This window comes from Hyla sarda, chromosome 2 (genome assembly GCF_029499605.1).
Source record: "Hyla sarda isolate aHylSar1 chromosome 2, aHylSar1.hap1, whole genome shotgun sequence".
Lineage (NCBI taxonomy): Eukaryota > Metazoa > Chordata > Amphibia > Anura > Hylidae > Hyla > Hyla sarda.
The window spans coordinates 208,776,991-208,801,200 of NC_079190.1; the positions used below are offsets into that span (position 1 = coordinate 208,776,991).

The 24,210-nt window shown below is 40.9% G+C and overlaps 1 protein-coding gene across 2 annotated transcripts in view; it reads left to right on the top strand.

Annotated features, from left to right (window-relative positions):
• CEP97 (centrosomal protein 97) overlaps positions 1 to 23,872 on the top strand; it is a 31,948-nt gene extending 8,076 nt beyond the window's left edge. For both annotated transcript variants that reach the window (XM_056556272.1, XM_056556271.1), the window contains exons 4-11: positions 2,935 to 3,036; positions 4,789 to 4,902; positions 8,072 to 8,238; positions 9,890 to 10,054; positions 10,255 to 10,385; positions 10,647 to 11,310; positions 20,590 to 20,665; positions 21,072 to 23,872. In XM_056556272.1, the coding sequence (XP_056412247.1) occupies positions 2,935 to 3,036; positions 4,789 to 4,902; positions 8,072 to 8,238; positions 9,890 to 10,054; positions 10,255 to 10,385; positions 10,647 to 11,310; positions 20,590 to 20,665; positions 21,072 to 21,725 (2,073 nt within the window). In that variant the 3' untranslated portion in view covers positions 21,726 to 23,872. The remainder of the gene's footprint in view (positions 1 to 2,934; positions 3,037 to 4,788; positions 4,903 to 8,071; positions 8,239 to 9,889; positions 10,055 to 10,254; positions 10,386 to 10,646; positions 11,311 to 20,589; positions 20,666 to 21,071) is intronic.
• Positions 23,873 to 24,210: the final 338 nt, after the last annotated feature.

The following is a 24,210-nucleotide window of genomic DNA, read 5'->3' on the forward strand; positions in this document are numbered from 1 at the left end:
TCCCCTAAGCCTTCTTTTTTCTAAACTAAATAACCCCAATTCTGATAATCTTTGTGGGTACTGTAGTCCTCCCATTCCCCGTATTACCCTGGTTGCCCGTCTTTGAACCCTCTCCAGCTCCACTATATCTTTTTTGTACACTGGTGCCCAGTACTGTACACAGTATTCCATGTATGCTCTGACTAGTGATTTGTACAGCGGTAGAATTATTTCCTTGTTGATGGCATCTATGCCCCTATTGATGCACCCCATGATTTTATTTGCTTTGGCAGCAGCTGCCCGACACTGGTCACTACAGCTAAATTTACTATTAACTAAGACCCCTAAGTCCTTTTCCATGTCAGTAGTCCCAAGTGTTCACCCATTTAATACATAATCCCAGCCCAGATTTTTCTTCCCCATGTGCATTACCTTACATTTATCAGTGTTGAACCTCATTTGCCACTTCCCAGCCCAAACCTCCAACCTATCCAGAACCATTTGTAACAGTGCACTGTCCTCTATAGTGTTTACCGCTTTACAGAGTTTAGTATCATCTGCAAAGATTGCTACTTTACTATTCAACCCCTCTTCCAGATCCTTAATAAATATATTAAACAGAACAGAACCCAAGACTGACCCCTGTTGTACCCCACTAGTAACAGTTACCCAATCAGAATAAGTACCATTAATAACCACCCTCTGTTTCCTAACACAGAGCCAGTTACTTACCCACTTACACACATTCTCCCCCAGCCCCATCCTTCTTATTTTATGCACCAACCTTTTACGTGGCACTGTATCAAATGCTTTGGAAAAATCCAGATATATGACATCCAGCGATTGCCCCTGGTCCAGTCTGGAGCTCACCTCCTCATAAAAGCTGATCAGGTCAGTTTGTCAGGACCGATCCCTCATAAAGCCATGCTGATATGGGGTCATGCATTTATTTTTATCAAGATACTCCAAAATAGCATCTCTTATGAAACCCTCAAACAATTTACATACAACGGAGGTTAAACTAACAGGGCTATAATTTCTGGGGTCACCTTTTGTTCCCTTTTTAAATATTGGTACCGCGTTTGTTATGCGCCAGTCCTGGGGAACAGTCCCTGTTACTATAGAGTAGGGGGAGCTGACTAGGGGGAGCTGTTGTACAGAAGTAAAAAAATACATACATATATATATATATATATATATATATATATACACTAGCAGAGTACCCAGCGTTGCCCGGTTTTTCCTTCCTAATCCTTGTTGTGGAGGCAAATCAACAGAGGAAGCTTTTGACTTCATATCCCATCCTCATATTTTGTTGTCATATCCTAACCCCATATCCCATCCTCCTATCCCGTCCTCCTATCCTAACCCCATATCCCGTCCTCCTATCCCGTCCTCCTATCCCGACCTGTAATATGTGTACCAGGTATTGAAATATCTCCAGCCGTAAGGAAGTTATGTGGGAACATACATTTCCCATTGATTTGCACGGGACTTTAAACAAAAAACCCTGACCCTCACAAATGGGGGGTAGTTAAGGGTTAAATTAATGGTTAAGGGTTAAATTATGTCCACTTAAAATCTTATATTTTAAGTGGACATATAAGTAACATGCGACCAAGTATTTTCAAAATATCTCCAGCCGTTTGGAAGTTATGCAGTAACATATATTTCCCATAGACTTGTATGGGACCTTAAACATAAACCCCGCCCCTGGCAAATGGGGGGTGAGTAAGGGTTAAATCACCTATCCTATGTTTGTTGTTGACATATAAGTAACATGTGTGCCAAGGTTCATGTTAATATCTTTAGCCGTTTGGACGTGATGCTGGAACATACACACATACACACACACACACACATTGGGGGAGATTTCCTAATCTAGTCTATTCCGGGTATGCTTATAGGCCAGCGTATGTGGTAGTCTCCTGTCTATTGTGCTCCTAATTTATCTAAGGTCTCACAGCCCTTGATAAATTCTGTGCTCAGACTTCAGGGTCTACAGCTTAAACTGCATTTAGACCTGCTCCAACATGGTCTGACATTTCAGCGTATTTTGGGCAGATGCGACTTGTCGCACTTGATAAATTCAGCACCAATGCATTTTCCAATGCATTTCCGTCTAAAATAGACTTGCATGCATCATGTTCTAAAAATCCTCTACAGCAAAAGTCGCACATATTTAGATTGCGACTTTCTGTGCGACAAATTTAGACATGAAAAACCAGTCTAAATCCTTTGATAAATCTCCCCCATTGAGTTTTATATATATAGATATACACGTGTGTGTGTGTGTGTGTGTGTATATATATATACATATATATATAATTTTTTTGGCACGACTATTTCTCTTACAAGGAGAGAGTTTCAAACATAGAGAAATATTTTAGAGTTTTTAACAAAAATCGCTACATGTATCAACAAAAATTTACCGCTAATATAAAGTACAATATGTCTCGAAAAAACAATCTCTGAATCACTTTGCCTGGTAAAAGCAGTTCAAAGTTATTACCACTTAAAGAGACACATGTCAGATTTGGAAAGACGGACTGGGTCATGAAGGCCAAAACTAGCTGGGTCATGAAGGGGTTAATGTATAATGAAAAAGGGAAATGTATGTATCTAAAGCACTCATCATTATACACTGACATTGTCTCAGTACAGGGAATTCTACTGCTACTAACGAGCAGCTGACATAATGGTACATGATGTCAGATCCCTAGGAGGGCATGTGCTGACCATCTAGTGCAGTGGTCTTAAACCTGCGGACCTCCAGATGTTTCAAAATTACAACTCCCAGCATGCCCGGACAGCCAGCGGCTGTCCGGGCATGCTGGGAGTTGTAGTTTTGCAACATCTGGAGGTCCGCAGGTTGAAGACCACTGATCTAGTGGTTTCTTTTATTGTGTCATGAAGTTATATACTGACGTGTGCTGTTGTTTTTTTCCCCATTAGGTTATAGATCAGATAAACAATTGTACATCCCTGCAGCATCTGGACTTATCAGACAATAACATATCTCAGATTGGTGATCTCTCCAAGTTATTGTGTCTTAAGGTAACATAAACTATTTTACCACCCAAAAATATTAGCAAAGTCCTTTTCTTTTTGTTGTGTTAGAGCAGATAGACTGTATAGATATAGGTTGTTTTTCTTGGATGGGCCAGTGTGGGCTGTGAAGAGTGGTTTTTCCTCTAGAGGACTGGTAATGACCTTATGTTGCATAGTTGAGCCTTCAATGAAATGAGTAGAGATGAGCGAACTTACAGTAAATTCGATTCGTCACAAACTTCTCGGCTCGGCAGTTGATGGCTTTTTCTGCATAAATTAGTTCAGCTTTCAGGTGCTCCGGTGGGCTGGAAAAGGTGGATACAGTCCTAGGAGACTCTTTCCTAGGAATGTATCCACCTTTTCCAGCCCACCGGAGCACCTGAAGGCTGAACTAATTTACGCAGGATAAGTTATCAACTGCCGAGCCGAGAAGTTCATGACGAATCGAATTTACTGTAAGTTCGCTCATCTCTAGAAATGAGCATTGGATATTTCAGCAATCCTGGAAAGCTTCGGTTCATCTAGCGATGACAGACTTTATAATAAACTTCTATCATTTGTTTAGCTGACGTTGTTCACTAAACAGTAAAAACTAATTTTTCCCATTTCTAAAATAAATAAAGAAGAATGGTGGGCCATGTTGAACATTTAATTATATTTGTCAACCACTTTGTGTAAATAGGTTTTATCCCAATGGTTGTGTGTAGAGATGAGCGAACTTACAGTAAATTCGATTCGTCACGAACTTCTCAGCTCGGCGGTTGCTGATTTTCCTACATAAATTAGTTCAGCTTTCCGGTGCTCCGGTGGGCTGGAAAAGGTGGATACAGTCCTAGGAAAGAGTCTCCTAGGACTGTATCCACCTTTTCCAGCCCACGGGAGCACCTGAAAGCTGAAAAAGTCAGCAGGAAAAGTCAGCAACCGTCGAGCCGAGAAGTTTGTGACGAATCGAATTTACTGTAAGTTCGCTCATCTCTAGTTGTGTGAGAGATGTTGCTTTTTATATAATAATTCATAAATGAATAATTATATATTTATATTAAGAGTTTGCACAAAGAAACAATAAAATTGAACAGGTGACCAGTACCTGCACATGCAGAAGCCCTCCCTACCTAAGTGCACACTGTCATTGAATAGAGTTTTTAACTCTCGGGTGTTAAGACCCAGACCGAAAACGAGCAGGAAGTGTGCTTAGCATGTTCTCTCCCAGCTCTGTGTCACGTGACTTGGGCAGTGTCATAATATAAGCCAGTGTTTCCCAACCAGGGTGCCTCCAGCTGTTGCAAAACTACAACTGCCAGCATGCCCGGACAGCCGAAGGCTGTCCGGGCATGCTGGCAGTTGTAGTTTTGCAACAGCTGGAGGCACCCTAGTTAGGAAACACTGATATAAGTAGGTAGGTTAGGCAATTCGGGTATCGTAGATACAGCGCAGAGACAGAAGCACACGGCTGCATTCTCATCTGTCTAGTTTTTCTCATCACTCAGGGTCTGAACACTCAGACCCTGACCGATTTAAAAAAAAATTGGACATGTCAAAAGTTGACAGATACAGATATATCATACATACTGAACACAACTATATAGAGTTGCTAAGTAATTAAAGAAATCATTTAGGACAAGACACAAGGGGAAGAAGAGAAGGGTCATTTGTGGGGGGGGGGGGGTCAAAAAGTATTAACTGGGATAGTGCTATGTTGTTGTTGTTTTTTGACATCTTTATACATACAGTATTCTTACAGCATGCATTGTTTTTCAGACCTTACTCCTGCATGGCAACAATATCACCTCTTTACGCACAGCTTCCACCAGCCTTCCCCATAATTTGTCTATATTGTCACTGGCAGAGAATGAAATCAGAGATCTGAATGAGGTAAGATATATAATCTGAATAGGAAAAGTAGAATTCGGGCAGAACTGGGATGAGAATCTAATGGACTCACAATGTTGCCCACATTTAGCAATCCACCTTAATGACGTAGGACGTATATTTACGTCCTGCGCCGGCTCCCGCGATATAATCATATCAGGACGGTCCCAGCGACGGCCGGGACCCGCGACTAATAGCGGACATCACCGATCGTGGTGATGCCCGGTATTAACCCTTCAGACACGGCGTTCAAAGTTGACCGCTGCATCTGAAGTGAAACTGAAAGTTTCCCGGCAGCTCAGTCGGGCTGTTCGGGACCGCTGCGGTGAAATCGCGGCATCCCGAACAGCTTGCAGGACACGAGGAGGATCCCTACCTGCCTCCTGCGTGTCTGATCGCTGAATGACTGCTCAGTGTCTTAGATCCAGGCAGGAGCAGTCGAGCGGCTGTAACACTGATCAATGCCATGTTAATGCATGGAAGTGATCAGTGTAGGAAATCAGTGTGTGCAATGTTATAGCCCCCTATGGGAGCTATAACACTGCAAAAAAAGTGAAAAAAAAATGTTAATAAATGTGATTTAACCCCTCCTTATGAAAGTCAGAATCACTCCCCTTTTCCTAGATAAAAAAAAACTATGTAAATAAATATAAACATATGTGGTATCGCCATGTGCGTAAATGTCTGAACTATAAAAATGTATTGTTAATTTAACCGCACAGTCAATGGCGTACATGAAAAAAAAAATCCCACAGTCCAAAATAGCATATTTTTGGTCATTTTTTATACCATTAAAAAATTTATAAAAAGCGATCAATAAGTCTGATCAAAACTAAAATGGTACCAATAAAATTCAGATCACGGCGCAAAAAAATGAGCCCTCATATCGCCCCATATGCAGAAAAATAAAAAAGTTATAGGGGTCAGAAGATGTCATTCTTAAACTTATACATTTTCCTGCATGTAGTTATTTTTTCCAGAAGTACGACAAAATCAAACCTATATAAGAAGGGTATCATTTTAACCGTATGGACCTACAGAATAATAAGGTGTTATTTTTACCGAAAATGCACTGCGTAGAAATTTGAAGCCCCCAAAAGTTGCAAAATTGCGTTTTTTCCTCAATTTTGTTGCAAAATGATTTTTTTTTCTGTTTTGACGTGGATTTTTTGGTAAAATGACAAATGTCACTGCAGAGTAGAATTGGTGACACAGAAAATAAGCCATAATAAAGAATTTTTGGTGGAAAAGTGAAAGGGTTATTATTTTTAAAAGGTGAGGAGGAAAAAACGAAAATGCAAAAACTGTCCTTAAGGGATTAAACTAACACTGTCCCATTTTGGCCATAACAACCAATCACAGCTCAGCTTTCATATTTGAAGGAGCTCTGGTAAATGTAAAATCAACTGTGCTTGGTTGTTATGGGCAAAACTAGACCGTTTTGGTTTCAGACAGATTGATAAATCTGGGCCTATGTCTAACACTATATACTGTACACTATACACTTATACTGTAGATATGGAAACCTACAAATTCCATTTTTATTTAATAACTTTAGTTAATCTATTACTATTGAAATAGACTAGTTTTTCTGGGAATGCCAAAATCTGTTTGACCTTTATTACTTCTTAAAGAGGAATTGTCACCTAACTTTTTATTATACTTAAAAGCAGCCTTTTAAAACTTTTGAAGAAAAATTGGAGCACGTATCATGGTAAAGTTGGTCAAAGCTATACTGGCCAGCCATATTGGTTGTCTATCAATATGGTGATCATACTAGTGTCCATTATTTTGCTTGTTTGAATAGTGATTGTGAGGAGGGGTGGGAGCGAGTTAATATGACTGATCATTTTCTCTAATATTTCAGCTTTATGGTAATGGTTATGCCTTAAAGGGGTACTCGGGTGGGAAATTTTTTTTTTAAATCAACTGGTGCCAGAAGGTTAAATAAATTTGTAAATGACTTCTATTTAAAAATCTTAATTCTTCCAGTACTTATCAGCTGCTGTATGCTCCACAGGAAGTTCTTTTCTTGTCTGATCATTGGAAGTTCTTTTTTTGTTTGACCATTGTGCTCTCTGCTGACACCTTTTTCATTTATTTTAACCTGTATTTTGTTACAGTTTTAAAGGCAGATTAGACCAAATCAATGGGTCTAATCCACCCCTTACCTTCCTGGCATGTTTTCTATGTTGAATATGTATAAGTGGTACTGAGACTCCAGCCAATTGCTAGAACGAACTTGGAAAAAGATCAGCTAAGCACTGCTCTCCTGTCTCTATCTTTTCACTGTAGAAGATAGATTCCATAGAAAATATATGGAGACCTTCTCCTGCAGTGTAGAAAGTGATAGGTTATTCTAATGGTTCGAGGGAGTCTCAGCCAATCAAAACTTTTAACATGCACCAAACGTGTCGCTTTACTAAATTAAAACTGTGCAGATGTTTCCATTAAACGCAATGGAACCAGTAGCTGTTTTTCAAGCTTATTTTGATACATAGAAGGCTTTTGTTTCTGATCTATTAGGTTTTTGACTGCAACTGACAATTGCGACAAAAGTAAACAAAAACAAAAAAAAAACCACATCCAAACAGCTTGATAAGTTCCCCCATATTGTAGGAATCTGGCCTAAAGCTGCCATTTGTTCGATACTGTTTTAAGTAGAGATGAGCGAACTTACAGTAAATTCAATTCGTCACGAACTTCTCAGCTCGGCAGTTGATGACTTATCATGCATAAATTAGTTAAGCTTTCAAGTGCTCCCGTGGGCTGGAAAAGGTGGATACAGTCCTAGGAGACTCTTTCCTAGGACTGTATCCACCTTTTCCAGCCCACCGAAGCACCTGAAAGCTGAACTAATTTATGCAGGATAAGTAATCAACTGCCGAGCCGAGAAGTTCGTGACGAATCGAATTTACTGTAAGTTCGCTCATCTCTAGTTTTAAGCATTAATCATGTGCAAAGGGAACAGAACTGGTTTTACTGGAATATTATATTATTTAGAATATAATCTTGTCTATAATAACTATTGTGCTGCAAGTCACGACTACCTGTTGAAAGAAAATTGTTAGCATGTTTCCGTTTTGGTATTTCCTGTGTACCACACCTTGTACGTTGCCTGTAGCATATAAGTTAACGTTTTTGTTTTTTTTTTGTATGCCTTTTTATCCAGGTGTCGTTCCTTGCAAGCCTCTCTGAACTAGAACAGCTGTCAATCATGAACAATCCCTGTGTAATGGCCACTCCATCTATTCCTGGTTTTGACTACAGGCCATATATTGTCAGCTGGTGCTTGAACCTGAAGGTTTTAGATGGATATATAGTTTCTCAAAAAGAAAGGTAAAATACTAAATGTATTATCTGAGTTCTGTTGCTTGCATACAAGTTAAAGCGGTTATCCAGCATTTGGTGGGTTTCACAACTTTGCCTATTGCACATGATATCAAAAAAATAAACCTTTTACTCCCCTCCAGCATTGCTGAGGTGCCATTGGCGTCCCGCTCTGGTCCCCAGCTGTGATCCTCTTCCTGTCAGAAATCTAGACTCTTGGGGACCAAAGGGTCTCTCTGCCCCTCTGCTAATGACTGTCTGTGGTGGGACATTTCTGACAGGAAGAGGATCACGGCCAGGGACTGGAGCTGGACACCAAGGGAAAAGCTGGAGGTAAGTAAAGGTTTATTTTTTTATAGGCAAAGTTGTGGAAAAAAAAACTCCCACTGGATAACTCCTTTTAACTGTTAGGCTGGGTTCACATAGATAGTCTTCAGCATTCTGTAACAAAAGGGATGCTGACCTATACTACATCGGACGTCAGGAGGCCCATTCAGCTTAAGGGTACATTTACATGTACGCAGATTTGATGCGCAGGATTTTCTGCTGCAGATTTCAATGTAAACTAAATGACTGAGCACAGCTTCTAATCTTCAATTACAAATCCTGCGCATCAAATCTGCACAGGATCCTGTATGTGTGAATTACGCTGTAAATCTGCACGTGTGAATGTACCCTTAGGGTACCTAAAGGTACATTCACACGTGCAGATTTACAGCGTATTTTACTTCAGATCTGCCGCTGAAGGAGCTCTGTATGGTGCCCTTAAATGTGCCTGCTCGGAGTGACAATACGCTGTGCGTGTCGCCGTGCATGCGTGGTGTACTCGCACACATTGCGGCCGCTTCCCCTGCTCAATGAGCTAGGCCATCGCAGTGTGTCTGCTCAGAGTGGTGTATTGCCGCTCCGAGCAGGCACATTTAAAGGCAGCATATAGAGGTCCTTCAGCTGCGGATACGCAGCGAAATACGCTGCGAAAATTCGCACGCCTGAATTTACCCTTAGGATATGCTCACACGAGCAGATTTTTGCAGTGTATGTAGCTGCGGATCTGCTGGTGAAGGCCCCGCTCTATGCTGGCTTTACATGTGCCTGCTATTAGTGGCAGTACGCTGCTACGAGCAGAGACACTGCATCGATGTGCGCAGTGTACTCACACATCACGGCCGCTCTCCCTGCTCTGAGCTAGGCAGAGAGCTCCCGCAATGTGCGAGTATACTGCGACTCCCACATCACAGTGTGTCTGCTGGTAGCGGCGTATTGCCGCTACCAGCAGGCACACGTAAAGCCAGCATAGAGCGGGCCTTCACCAGTGGATCCGCAGCGTAAAATACGCTGTAAATCCGCTCGTGTGAACCTACCCTTAGGGTAGGTTCACACATGCGTATTTTCTGCTGCAGATCTGCTGCAGATTTTCCTTAGCAGATTTTGCAGCCGATTGAAGTCAATGGGCAGCAAATCTGCTGCAGATCTGCAGCAAAAATACGCACATGTGAACGCACCCTAAAGAGGTTTTCCAGCAGTTTTTTGTTTTGAAAAATTATAGCAAAAAAATAAAAAATTACAACTAAAAAAAATTGTGTACACATAGCATTGTGCTAAATTTTAGGGACAGTTATTTTGTTATAGTTTCATCTACTTCTCTTGCTATCATTTGTAGCTTAAAAGCAGAATGGCTTTACAGCCAAGGCAAAGGAAGATCATACCGACCAGGCCAGCATGTTCCACTTGTGCAGTACTTGGCATCCGTGTGTCCCCTGACATCTGCACATGGTCTACAAACAGAGGAGGATGCCAAGCTAGAAAAAATTTTGTGCAAACAAAGGTATAACTGTATGTCTTGTAGTAATAGCTGGAATTTTCTGAATACTCACATCCTTATGTTTCCTTAATAATATATATATAATAACATTTTTGTTGTATTATTATTATTATTTACATACGTATTGGGCCATTGTTTAATCTTTAGTTAGTAAGTTTATATTATTTGTACAAACTTCTTCTTACCTTCACTTCTTTGGTTAGGTTACATCAGAGGCAGCTAATGCACCAGATTCCGAATGAGACCCATCTCTCTTCAACTCCCAGTAAAAGATCCTATTCTTCTGCTGAGCAGCAGAGCCCAACTCGGAGTCTTCATCGATCTCATAATAGTGGTAAGTAAACATATATTCATGTGTATAAATAAAAAAATCCTGTAGATTTCTTAATTGCCAATTTAGTCACGCTTTACTATTTATCTCGACTGCTTATAAAACTGGCTGATGACAGATTTTGCAACAATAAGGCGAATATTCCATTTTGATGCATTTGCTAATATACCGTATACGAATTACACCTATTGTGAGCAGAGAAGCTAGAAAGTTTGCAGAACGAAATCTTATTTTTCCATATACTACTTGCTTTTCTTTTCTTAGAACCAGTGGTCAATGTGGACACCTGGCTTGGCACAAGTAATTCAGAAGACAGATCCTACACCTCAAGAAATGTTTCCTCTAGTCCTCATTCTGGGCCGTCACATTATCACAACCTTTATCTTGAAGACATCCAAACTGATGAGGACAAGCTGAATTGTAGCCTTCTTTCCTCTGAGTCTACTTTCATGCCTGTTGCTCCAGGTCTGTCCCCTGTGTCTCCCACTGCAGAGCTTAGGGTGCCTGGCATAACAAATGACGTAAGTGCCAATAACACAGTGACAGAAATGAGCAAAGGTATTTCTGAGAATTTAGATGAAAAAGAGACTAAAGTTGGCACAACAGGGAGCAGCTTCAATATTCAGTCTACTGAACTCCTGAAAGAATATAATAGCTATCACTCCTCTTGTGACAGTGTTACAGAGTACATCCAGCAATCCAGTGCTTCCTCCTCTTACAGTGATACAGTAGACGGCAAAGCATTACAGATGCAAGATAAAGACACAGACCGCTTACGTTGTATGAATAATGCCGCAACAAAACTGCAGTCGTACTGGAGAGGCTTTTATGCAAGGAAACATAACTCCAAAGTAAAAGAAGTACGATATGAGATCAGACTAAGCCGAATGCAGGAGCACATTGTCTATCTCAGTCAAGAAGTCTGCAGGTATGTCTTACTGTTTGTTAAAGGAGTAGTGTACTGACAAGTAACTTGAGTGTTGTGCCCAGGCTGCAAAAAAAAAAAAGAAAAGAAACCTTAACTCTCCTTCCTTGTTCCCCCGTAGGGCTGCTACAGCTGTTCGGTCCTCCGGTCCGGTCTTCTTCCATGTGCACGGATCGTCACACTGTGCTCAGTGGCCCGACATCGCTGCGGCTGTGCTATGCTGAGCACGGAAGAAGACCGGACTGGAGGACCAAACAGCTGTAGCGGTACTACGGGGGAACACAGAAAGGTGAGTTAAAGTTTGTTTTCTTTTTCATCTTTCCTTTGTCTTTACAGGGTCTGTTCACACATGCAGTATCCTGCGTATACCGTATTTTTCGCCGTATAAGACGCACTTTTTCTTCCCCAAAACTGGGGGGAAAAAGTCGGTGCGTCTTATACGGCGAATACACCCCTATCGCAGCAGTCCCTGCGGCCATCAATGTCCGGGACCCGCGGCTAATACAGGACATCACCGATCGTGGTGATGCCCTGTATTAACCCTTCAGACGCGGCGATCAAAACTGACCGCAGTGTCTGAAGGGAAAGTGACACTAACCCGGCTGTTCAGTCGGGCTGTTTGGGACCGCCGCAATTTCACCGCGGCGGTCCCGAACAGCCCGACTGAATAGCCGGGTTAGTGCTTACAGGACACCGGGAGGAACCTTACCTGCCTCCTCGGTGTCTTCTCCGTTCAGGGATCCCCTGTATGGCCGGCGCTTTCCTTCCTCGTCATCACGTCGTCGCGTACATGCATCGGCGTGCGTAACGACGTGATGGCGGCGACAGGAGCGAGGATACCCGGCCGGCAGCAGAGACGTTCCGTAGCGACGGGGACACGGCGACAGCGATGGAGCGACATCCAGGGCAGCGGTGACTGGTCCGGAGCGGCGGGGACACGTGAGTATTACCTCCTATGCAGTGGTCTTTAATCTGCGGACCTCCAGATGTTGCAAATTTACAACTCCCAGCATGCCCGGACAGCCAACGGCTGTCCGGGCATGCTGGGAGTTGTAGTTTTGCAACATCTGGAGGTCCGCAGATTAAAGACCACTATTGGGTTCAAAATCTTTATTTTTTTAGATTTTGCCCCTAAAAATTGGGTGCGTCTTATACGCCGGTGCGTCCTATAGGACGAAAAATACGGTATATGGTGCACATATTTTGAAGTTGCAGATTTGATCTTATGTTCAGTCATTTAGTTTCCATTGAAATCTGCTGCTTCAAATCTTGCGTATTAAATATGTGCAGGATACTGTACATGTGAATCCATGTGAATTTGGCATTCCTGATCGGACATGATGGGGGAGATTTATCAAAACCTGTGTAGGAGAAGAGTGGTGCAGTTGCAGAATTACTTCTTAAAATTTTCGGAAGCTTTTAAAAAAATAAAAGCAACAATCTTATTGGTTGCTATGGGAAATCGCACCACTCTTTCTCTACACAGGTTTGATAAATCTTCCCCCATTTGTACAGTAAAATGTATTTCCAGAAACAAAGAATAACATATACCCTGTCTCTTCATATAAGCCATGGCTGTACAGAATAGCTGATCGGTGGGGGTGCCTGGTATTGGCACCCCACTTTCCAACTATTCATGGCCTATCCTGTAAATAGGCTATTGGTAAACTTCCCCTGGAAAACACCTTTAACCCTCTGTGCCCAATTATTTCATTATATAAATTTAGTCTACTCTTGCTCAACCTAACATTGTCCCACGAGTCACACTTGCCGTATAAGCTGCTGCGTTTTCTCTTACCCCTTGAAATCAATGGGTAGCAAAATCAGCTGCAGAAAATATGGCACGTGTGACCCTACCCTTAAAGGAGTTATCATTTTAAAATACTGTATAAGGGACTTGTAAGTTAATAGAGAAGAGGTCTCACATACTTAGCTCTTATCTATTTGTCAGAGTTACTACAAAGAGCTTCTCCCGCCAGATATCCAGATATATTCATGCTTTACGTAGGTGTCCCGTAATTTCAGTGGGGACTATATGATGCCTCCTTTTTTCGGAGGTTAAACCACCACAAGAGGATTGGACTCTTGTTTCCAGATTCTCCTGCAGATTACAGGTGATTGCTGTGATCTTCTTTTATATGAGGGACCCTTCTAACTAAAGGAAAAAGCTGGCTACTTCTCATACATGGGTAATTAATTTGGTGAACAAGCACAGATGTCTGTTTACCCAGTTGTGATTATTCATATAAGACCATGATTCAGTATAAATTAACAGCATATTTAATGCTCAGTTAATTTAATTGTATTTGTATTTTTGAAGAATTCCTTGAATTATTTTTAGTCTGACCATTTTGCATCTAAAAATGATGGCGCGTCATTCCAAGAAAATCCATTATTCAATGAAGAATAAGCAGTTTGGTCCTGGAAAGGATATATAACTTCTATTTGTTTCGTACATGGTCATACACTACCATTAGATAGTAGATGGCGCTGAAGACAGTATATTTTAAAGTTTAAAATTGGGTTTTCATCAGTGATTTTGGCAGTTTCATCCAGTGAATGCTCTTCATGGATAGTAGAAGGAATCTGGCCAATGATATCTCTTTAGCTAAACAGCCATGGCAAGGGGGCATTAGTATAGAGTAGCAGTTCAGCATACATGCTGCCCTTTCATACAAATTTATGGTACAGTCAGAAAAACTGGACTTTTATTATAGTGTCAAAACCAGTATCTTCATAATCCTAATAATTTTATCTATTTTCACAGTAAGCTGTTGGAATTGTGTACTTCAATGGCAGCCCACTTATTACAGGGCCCAGGTAGAGAGTAAAAAAGATATCTGGTGCCAAGCAGGACAGTCCAGGAGATTTCTGGATTCCCTTTCAGGACAATATTTCCCCTTTCTCCCACCAGGTTCTTAAAGGGGTACTTCGGAAGGATAGGGGATAAGATGTCTGATCGCTGGGGACCCCTATGATCTCCGGGCTGGTAGTGTCTGGAACATGGAAGCTTGGAGCTTCCGTGTTCATGACGCCATGTCACGCCCCCTCCATTCATGTCTATGGGTGGGGGCGTGGCCGCTAGTACGTAGCCGCCACGCCTTCACCCATAGACCTGAATGGTGGTGGCAGTAATCGCCAGTCATCTGCCATGGAGCGGACTTTGCTCCATGCACGAATGACCGGGGTGCCGCGCTGGAGATCGTGGGGGTCCCCAGGGGATAGAGGATAAGATGTTTTTTGCCGGAGTACCCCTTTAAAAGGGTACTCCGGTGCTTAGACATCTTATCCCCTATCCAAAGGATAGGGGATAAGATGCCTAATCATGGGAGTCCCGCCGCTGGGAACCCCCCGTGATCTTGCATGCCGCACCCCCTTAAAATCAGTCCTCGGAGCGTGTTCGCTCCGGGTCTGATTACTGTCGATCACAGCTGTCACGCCCCCTCCCATAGACTTGCATTGAGGGGGCGGGGTGTGACGTCACATGCGGGCGGAGTCGTGACATCACGATCTTCTGTTCCCGTGGTCGGGAGCCAGAACCTCCAGCGCTGCCGGAAGCAGATACAGGTGGGTGCTGCGGGGACCCCCGCGATCAGACATCTTATCCCCTATCCTTTGGATAGGGGATAAGATGTCTAGGGGTGGAGTACCCCTTTAAAGGAAATCTGTCATGTAGGTCACGTGGGTAGCGCCGTACACCCGGAAGCGGCGTTCTACCCACGTGACCTACACCAGGAGGAAGACTGCGATGAGGCAGCCATGAATAACCTGTGTAACAGGTTTATTGCGGGTGATTCTGATGACAGATTTCCTTTAAGTTTGTTGTGCTACCAAGGTTTAATATAAAGCTATTTATGGCTTATTCTGTAAATAGGATTAATACCTTTTATCTTTTTCAGTTCATGTTGATGTAAGGGTTAAAGGGGTTTTCCAGGAAAAGAAACACAGAGCTAATTCCTTCCAAAAACAGCATCACACCTGTCCTCCGGTGTGTGGTATTACAGTATGGCTATAGTCACTTCAATGGAACTGAGCCACAATACCACACACAACCCGAGGACAAGCGTTTTTCGATTCCTAGATAACCCCTTAAATTATTGGCTACAGACAATTCAGAACATCATCACTAGAACATGAATTTACTTTATTTTATGCTCTACTTTACAATGTTTTGCCGACAGTGTTAGGGTCTTTAGACCCCTTATGATGTTAATTTACTGCCTTCTGTTTTTGTTTGTCTTGTAAACATAAAAACAATTTCAATAAAAAAAAAAAAACATGACTTCAGGCATAGTAAACACTGGGTGGACTAAGTGAGGTGAATACCCTGTACTGTATTTTATAGCCCTAGCAGACTATACTGTGTTTTTAAATAATTTAAAATACCCCTTTAATGCTAATACCTCTAATTTGTCTCTTAGAGGTATTAGCATAAGCAGATAAGGCCAATCTGAGAGGACAGAAAGAATCAGCTACTGTAATACCAACAAGATGGAGCCCGGATACAGACAGACTAAACTAAAACCTTTCCCAAGTAAAGGGGATAAGTGTCGTCGTCATCCTACCTACCCTTCCTCGGAGCAGATTGTCCCCCACCTTCCTGGACAAACGCAAGTTAAGGCCCACTCAGCCAATTAATGGCTGAGGCGGGACATTACTGCGGCGAGTGATTGGCTGAGCAGGCTGTTCGTCAAAGGTGGGGGGGGCCGCTCCAAGGACGGGTACGTAGGACGGGCCCAGTACAGGAGATCGCAGGGGTCTCAGAGGTTGACACTTATTCCTAATCCACAGTATAGGGGATATGTGTCTAAAAATATATAAACACTAAGAATATGGAGCTACTTATTATATTTTCTATGTATGTTCAACTTCAATGAAGTTATTGTGATTTTTTTTTGCACTACTTCTCTGAGAAGCTCCATTTTCTGTGTGTTTATATATATATATATATATATATATATATATATATATATATATATATATATGCAATAGGAGTCTACATTTGGCTATACTGATTCCTTTAAGGGGGTGCCTGTTGCCATAATATCTATATGAGTGTATGATACAATCAATAGTAATACACATATATATATATGTACATATGGTTGTCAAGATAGGCACACATTAGAGTTTCTCTTTTTCTCCCCCATTTAAAGGTAGACTTGTACATGCGGCTGTGGTTTCTAAGTGTCTAAAAAGTACAGTTCCTTGGAGTACCCCTTTAATAAATGTTTATAAAAGCAGCCATCAGTGACTAGCTTTTCATTGTCACTTATTGCTCTTGCTCCATTTCCTTTAGACTATGTTTTCACTTGTTTTTTTTTCTGTCAGTTTTTGGATATCTGCCACTGCAGTTTTTGAGCCAAAGCCAGAAATGTATTCAAAAGGAATAGGACATATAAAGGAAGGACTTACACTTCTCCTCCCTTATGGATCCACTTCTGACTTTGGTTCAAAAATTGCAGTGGCAGATATCCAAAAACTGCCAGAAAATAAACCAAGTGGAAACTTATCCTTATTCAGAAATAATGAGGTAAACTCGGCTCAGGTCTTTTCAGTGACTGATTACTAGTCACCCTTATAGGCCAAACATGATTTATTGAAGAATCTTGCTCGACATTGTTCTAAATGTGGCTTTTTGACTTGTCCCTATTTTTAGTATGAATACTATATATAGAACAGTAATATACACCTAAGGAAACCATTTGAACAATTTCTGCATACTTTAGGATGTTTTCTCTAGACTGATGAACTATGTCATTTTACAGGATTATTTATAGCAAAATCTGTGCTATAAATAACTCAAACCTATATAATACTCTATGGTTTTAGCTATCTGGATGTATGTAGGTATGTGTTTGCCAGTGATGCATTTTACCTGTCTACATTATTTATCAGTGCTATTTCATGACTTAAAAATAGCATCTGACAGCAAAAGAATGTCTTGGTTTAGAGTAAAGAGGTTTTCCCACGGTAGTAAGTGATTTCTACTTATCGCTGTGACATCACTGACTGATCGATGGCGGTTTGATTGCCTGGACCCCTATCAACCCTTAGACTTAAGGTGCAGCAGCATTAAAAAGGAGTTGTCCCTAAATAGAGTGAATTTTTATTAAGGCTCGCTTAGTTTAAAAGTATAAATAAGGGGCACTTACTTACCTGATTCCCCCATCAGGGCCCGAATATCTACTGCTCACTGATCCCTGATGCCTACAGCAGTGACCCACCTTAGCCAGCGATTAATTAAATGGGCACTGTCACCAAATTTTTATTGATATGTTGTAGTACTTATGTAGTACTTTTTAACTTAGGGTGCATTCACACGGCCGTTCCCGTTTTTTTTTTATCTCCATTTCGGTTCCGTTCTTGCAGGCTGTAAACGGATTAAAAAACGTTTTTTTTTTTTTTTTTTTAAAACATTCATGTCAATTGGATTTTTTTTACAATCCGTTTACATCCGTTTGTACCTGTCTGCACTCATTTCGGTTTTTTTGGCAGCAGAAAAAACGGCACATGCAGTATTTTTCCTTCCGTCGATAAAACGTATACAGTAAATTTAACATTGAAGTCTATGGAAAAAGGATGAGCCTTTAATGTCATCCATTTTTATTTTGTGTTAACATATTTAGGGCTTCAGAATCAATTACTAGTTTTCTATAGAGTTTTAGTGTCAAGTTACAATAAATTAATATGGAAACAGCAAATACTGTATTTAAAGACAAAATGACATGCTCTACAGTTAAAGGTTAACTGTTTTATATTGAAGCCTTGATGGTTCATGTGTACGGTAATTGACAGAAGCCTGTTTTATGAAAGTAGAGTTGTAGTTCCTGCATTGGCCACTAGCATGCAGTGTGTGACTACATTAACTCTCTGAGGCTACAGGTAGGGTCTGTGTCACACTAATGTGGGGAGGGACTAAATGTTGACTTTGGTATGGAAGAAATTGTACTATAGACATAGTTACATAGTTTGTAAGGCTGACAAACAACCTTTAGTTCATCCTATTACCCTATAATGTTGATCCAGAGGAAGGCAAAAATGAAACAACAAACAAAGCATGAGGTAGAAGCCAACTTTACTGATTTTAGAAAAATTTCTTCCTGACTCCCAATCAGAATAAATCCCTGGATCAACAACCCTTGTCCATAATCTAATAACTATAGTGCAAAACTTCAAGGCAAAAACATAAAGCAGGCCTGTCAACAAGGTATAAATTCTGGGCATGGCTGTATAGAGCTTTTGATCCGGAATTTGTATATACCTCTGCCCCTTACAACCATGCCCTTACTTTATACCCTAAAAACCTGCTAACAGGCCCATTTTAAGTAGGCAAAAGCAGCTAAATTGTTTCACACCATATTTGTTGTGTACATTTACTGTGTTATCTGGCTGTTCATATGGAGACTCACCCGAATCACCTGATGGAGGCCAGAATAGTGTCATTTTGGCATCTGTTAAGTTTTTTTCGTCACGGTTCCCAATTAATAGCTGGTTTAAATGGTGCCGACTTCTGTCCAATGTAATAGAAAATAAGCCAGTAAACAAACTATATCACATGGTATACATTTGTTTACTCTGGGAGTCATATGAGGGATGCCTCTTAGTGACTATAGGGCAGAGGTATATGGTGGGGAGTCCCATACCCCCATAAAATACTGCACACAAAAAAGCCTTGTGGAAATAGCCTGTTTCTTCTTTTTGTTGGCTCCTGAACTTTCTCTAGCCCTGTGTACATGCATTCATTAGAACCTGCCCTACTGCTGCTACAACTTTCCTCCCCTCCATTATGTCTCTGCTTCCCTTTTCTTCTCACTATGGCTAACTACAGACATCGACAAGTTTGTTTTAATGTGATGTTAGCATTCTTATCCAATAACTGGACACAACTATGGCCAATGATTGGCTGAGTGGGCAGGTCTTATTTCAGAAGACGGAAGAATAAAAAAGATTGGTGGACCAATTGGAGCCAAACATAAGCTGCAGGGGACCAGGGCTTTCCCCTGCCACGGCAACATATTTATTTATTTATTTATTTTTTTTATATAAAACACTAGATAACCCCTTTAACTCAAGTTCTTTTTTCTAGATTTTCTAATCATCTACCTCCTATAAAACATTACTTTTATTAAAATATTATGCCTGGTTTTCACAGCTTGGTTTTGTATACTGTAGACAATGTGGTTTTAAAGTGATGATTCATGTTCAGATCTATTATGTGACGTGTGGAAAATTAATTTGTGACCTTGATCACCAAGCTCCTGCTGACAGATCTGACACATTATTGTATCTGTTTAACCCTATACTTTGAGACTGTGTTCGCACAGTGTAAAATGAAAACAAAATACCAGCACTGACGTGACGGCCACTTCATAGAACACATTAGGAGTAGGAGTTCAAAAGCTTCTCCTTTTAGTACCTATTTACTGCATCTTACTAAATAATGTTTTTGAGGATTTGTGCTCCCCATGTGGAAAAGTCAGAGCATAATTGTTTATTTGTGGAGTAGCATTTCTTCATTTGCAGCAACCATTTAATAAGTTACATAGTGTTTTTATATAATGTTAGAGACTTGTCAGAATTTTGATTGGTTAAAGGGGTATTCTGGGTTCTAAGCTTTTATCCCCTATCCAGAGGATAGGGGATAAAATGTCTGATCGCGGGGGGCCCTCCGCTGGGACCCCCCCACAATCTCCCTGCCGCACCCACATTGTATGCGGGGCCACATCTCCAGTCTTGGAAAACCGGAAATTTCCGACTCTGGAGACTTGACGTAACGTCGCGTCACGCCCCCTCCATTCATGTCTATGGGAGGGGGCCTAACGGTCATTATGCCCCCTCCCATAGACATGAATGGAGGGGGGGTGGCGTGACATTACGGTGGGGGCGTGACGTTACGAAACGTCTCCAGTCTCGGAAACCTGGAAGTTTTCGTCACTGAAGACACAGCCCCGCATTCAATGCGGGTGCTGCAGGGAGATCGCGGGGGTCCCAGCGGACAGGGGATAAAAGCATAGATCCCGGAATACCTCTTTAAGGTCTCAGTGCTGAATAGAATAGAATGAGCAGGGAGAAGTACACAGTAGTGCACTTCACTCCCTGGTCAAGCAGCGATGGGCCCTGCTTCACAGGGTGGCCCTATTATAAGTCTAAAAGGCCTTCCAGCAGGGTGTAGATAGCTGGGAGATGTGAGTTAAGCACAACACATTTAAGATAACTATTTATTTGGCTGTATATGTATTGTGAAAACACATAATAATAATATTTTTCTTTGGACTTTAGGTTGAAGAAAGAAAGAGATGAGGAACGGATGCAGAGGCTTGTACAAGAGGAAGCTCTCCAGTATTTATGGGACCAGGTAGTTTTATTGAAGACAATAATGTGAGACAGAAAAGATTAATCTACAAATTGTAATTTATGTATAGCAGCAACAAAAAAATTACAGAATGCAAATCACTTAATAAAATTGATGTATGGTTGTCAATAAATAATGTTGCCAACTATACGTTTACATGTTACAACTCAACATCAAAACGCAAACCAGAAGGATCATTTGCCTATGGTATTTTTTATACAACATATAATTATCCTAATAACTTTGGGGTGTCAATCAATGTATAGTACAATAATTTACATCTCCAGTTATTTGTCAGATCCGTAAACTTCAATATTTAGTTTGTGTATACTTTACTTTATTTTTGTTATCAATACCCAAATGAACAGCTAAAATTAATTGTGCATCTATGGATTTTGTGTCTGCTCAGGTTCGGTCCATCCAAGAATGGCAAAACAAAGTAAGTGACCAGATTTATTGTTTTTCAAAGTCTGATGTCCTTCCATCTGGGGTGTCAGCAGCTCAGCACTCATCTTCAAATGAATCTGCTCCTAAAACCTCAAGCAGAAAAACCACCCCTGACATTCCAGACTCGGGTTTCCATTCCATTAATATAGAGCAAACTTCTCATCCGGAAATGAGCAGTTCTGAGCAAAGCTCCACTGTGGGAAGTGGGTCTTCTGAGCAATCTCTGGAAACAGTAAAACATTATGAACAACCATTACCCAATTTCATAGAAGATCATGAGACAACAGCCCAAGATCACAGTGAACATAGCAAGGATGATTCCATTATAGAACAAGACAACAGTCTCCTGCAGCAATATCTAGATACAGTACAGCAACTTGAGCAAGCGGAGGACAACACAAGTCTAAGTGATGTGACTGAGGAAAGTAGACCTGAAGTTAGCAACAGTTCAGTATACACTGATTCCCTCTCCAGTAGCTTCAGTCATGATTGTGAGGATGGGAAGAAGCTTAGCGTTGACACACGTGAAGAGGTCTGTCAATCCTCTGAAGCACCAAGCTTGCTAGCAACACAGGACACTTGTACTGAAGAACCAGAGGGAGAATATCTGCAGTAAGGCGAGGCTTGTCCTGCTGCATTCTTGGTCTCGTCCATGTACAGTAGTAGGCTTTTCTGGAAATGGAAGGTGAATCCTAGCTGGTGTACTCCTACATACAGATCGGGGGTTATGATGAGTGATCATCAAGCTTTGGTTAGGTAGACCTAAGATTAGAGATCTTTTTTCCAAAATACGCAGCACCAATAAAGATACAGACCATATTAATTCACATTCCATAGTCTAGATAATAGTGGCACATCTTCTTTGTACAATATCAGAAAAGATTAGTAACATGTCTGTTTATTGTTGATTGACTTCTGTCATGCTTATGAGTGGTTTGTCACGTGCAACATATTGTAATATTGATAGAAAGGAAATACCCTTGCTGCCACTTCCAAAAAGAGTAGCTGGTTTGTCAAAAAACATGACAGAAGCAGAAACATTAATTAACAAGAATGGAAATGTAGATCTCAACAGCTTAATTAGATGTTACCATCAGCTCTCCCTACTATGTATAGTTATGCTTCATCAATAGTCAATCAGCCTTCTCCAACTTCTCTAAAACAGTTACCGGGGACAAATCTTTATCATTTCTATAACAGAAATATGATCACTTAAAAGAGTTGTTTCATCATAGACAAGCCCCCCTCAGGATGTGACCACAGGGGTGAAAAGCTGATTTATCCCTAGCACTCTTGGCAGACAGTTTATTTTACTGTAGGTAGCCATAATCAGCCTGCTGAAGAGGAAATGTAGTGTTACATTGTGACAAATAAAATAGCCATTCTTGTATTATTCCACACGTTAAATCTGACAGAAAGGGAGCTGTTTTTACAGAGCAATTCTCCATTCTGGCTCATAGAGGCAGAGGTGTAACTTTAAAAGGGTTATCCAGGATTAGAAAATCAGAGCAAATTTGTTCCAAAAACAGCACCACACCTGTCTTCATGTTATGTGTGGGATTACAACTTTGCTCCATTCATTTCAATGGAACTGAGCTGCAATATCACAGGACAGATGTAGTCCTGCTTTTGGAAGAAATCAGCACTGTTTTCTAATTCGGGCTCCTGGTCCCCACCTGCCGTGTGCCATTTATAAACCCTGTTTTCTTGTGTGGCAGAGGGGTCTTTGGACTGCTCAGGCATCTGGACCCAGGTGCAACTACTACCTACACCCCTGTAGAGAGTGGTCCTAATAAGGATCGAATAAGTCATATGGGCAAGGATTGTCAGCACAATAGGAAGGAAGAGATGTCTCACTGACAAGACTTTTAATGAGACAATGCAAAGGTCAGCAGGTATAAGCTGGCTGGGCTGTGACAGCAGCAGTGGCATGGATCACACTGAAATAATTTTGCCTTCAGATTGCTTCAGCCCAGGGCTTTTACTGTAAGTCCAGCCCACAGCATAAAGGCAAAATTGGGCGTAGTGAACGTAATCCAGTTTGTCCTCATTGCTTGAGTTGTTGTCTGCCTATGCATGTGCTGCTGTGATTTGTATAATGCTTGATATACTAATTTTTCAAAGCACATTTATACTATTGTATTTATAAAGTTTGTTGGCGTTTTCCATATTATTGTGAATCGACACAGATGTATTTACAACAGAGCACACTAGTGGGGAAGCTGGCACTCCCAGTATGCTAGCTGTCAGGACATGCTAGAATAGGAGTAAGTCTTTCCACATACCTGGAAATCTAAAAGTTTTATACCACTGTCTGAATCACAATCCTACCATGCATGCACTGGTAAACTACTAGTTAATGCTGGGCTCTGCTCAGATTTGCAGATGAGCCACCGGCAGGGGTTTTGAGATTTTCATTCCATTTGACCAGAATAGTATCATGGGGGTCACTGGGATCCATCAGTCATTACAAATGGAAGCCATGATGCTAGTGTGAACACAGCTTAAATAGTGTATAGGCTTCTAAGAATATTATTTATTGAAGAGGAAAGCAGACTTTCAGAGAAATATTTTAAAGCTTTCATGAAAAATATTTTGTAAGAAATTGCTGAGAACAGTTGTACATTTGAGTGCATGTATTATTTAAAACCTTATTTTATCACATATAGTGTGTATTTTTTTAGTGTGCAAATCTGTTTTTCATTTTAAGCAGTAAAACAAGCTTATGATGACAAGCAAACCATTAAAGGTTATTTTTATAATATGAGCATCTTGTTGTTTTTCTTTAAATCATTTCTTTACTTATAAATATTGAACATAACATCTTAAATGGGCACTGTCAGATATAAACACTTCTTATATTTTAAAAGAAAAGGGAAAAGGGGTACCATAAGCCTCCAGACTAATACCAGATATACTGATACATGATGACTAGTTTAAATGGAACTGTGCTTCATATCAACGATAAGAAAGAGATTTTGAATTTGTGTAATGAAAAGACAATTTATTATAAAAATAATAATAATGATAATGAAAGTAACAGCTTCCTTACACAGGGCCCTTGTGGGGAGGTAGTAATAAATCATACAATAAATATCCAA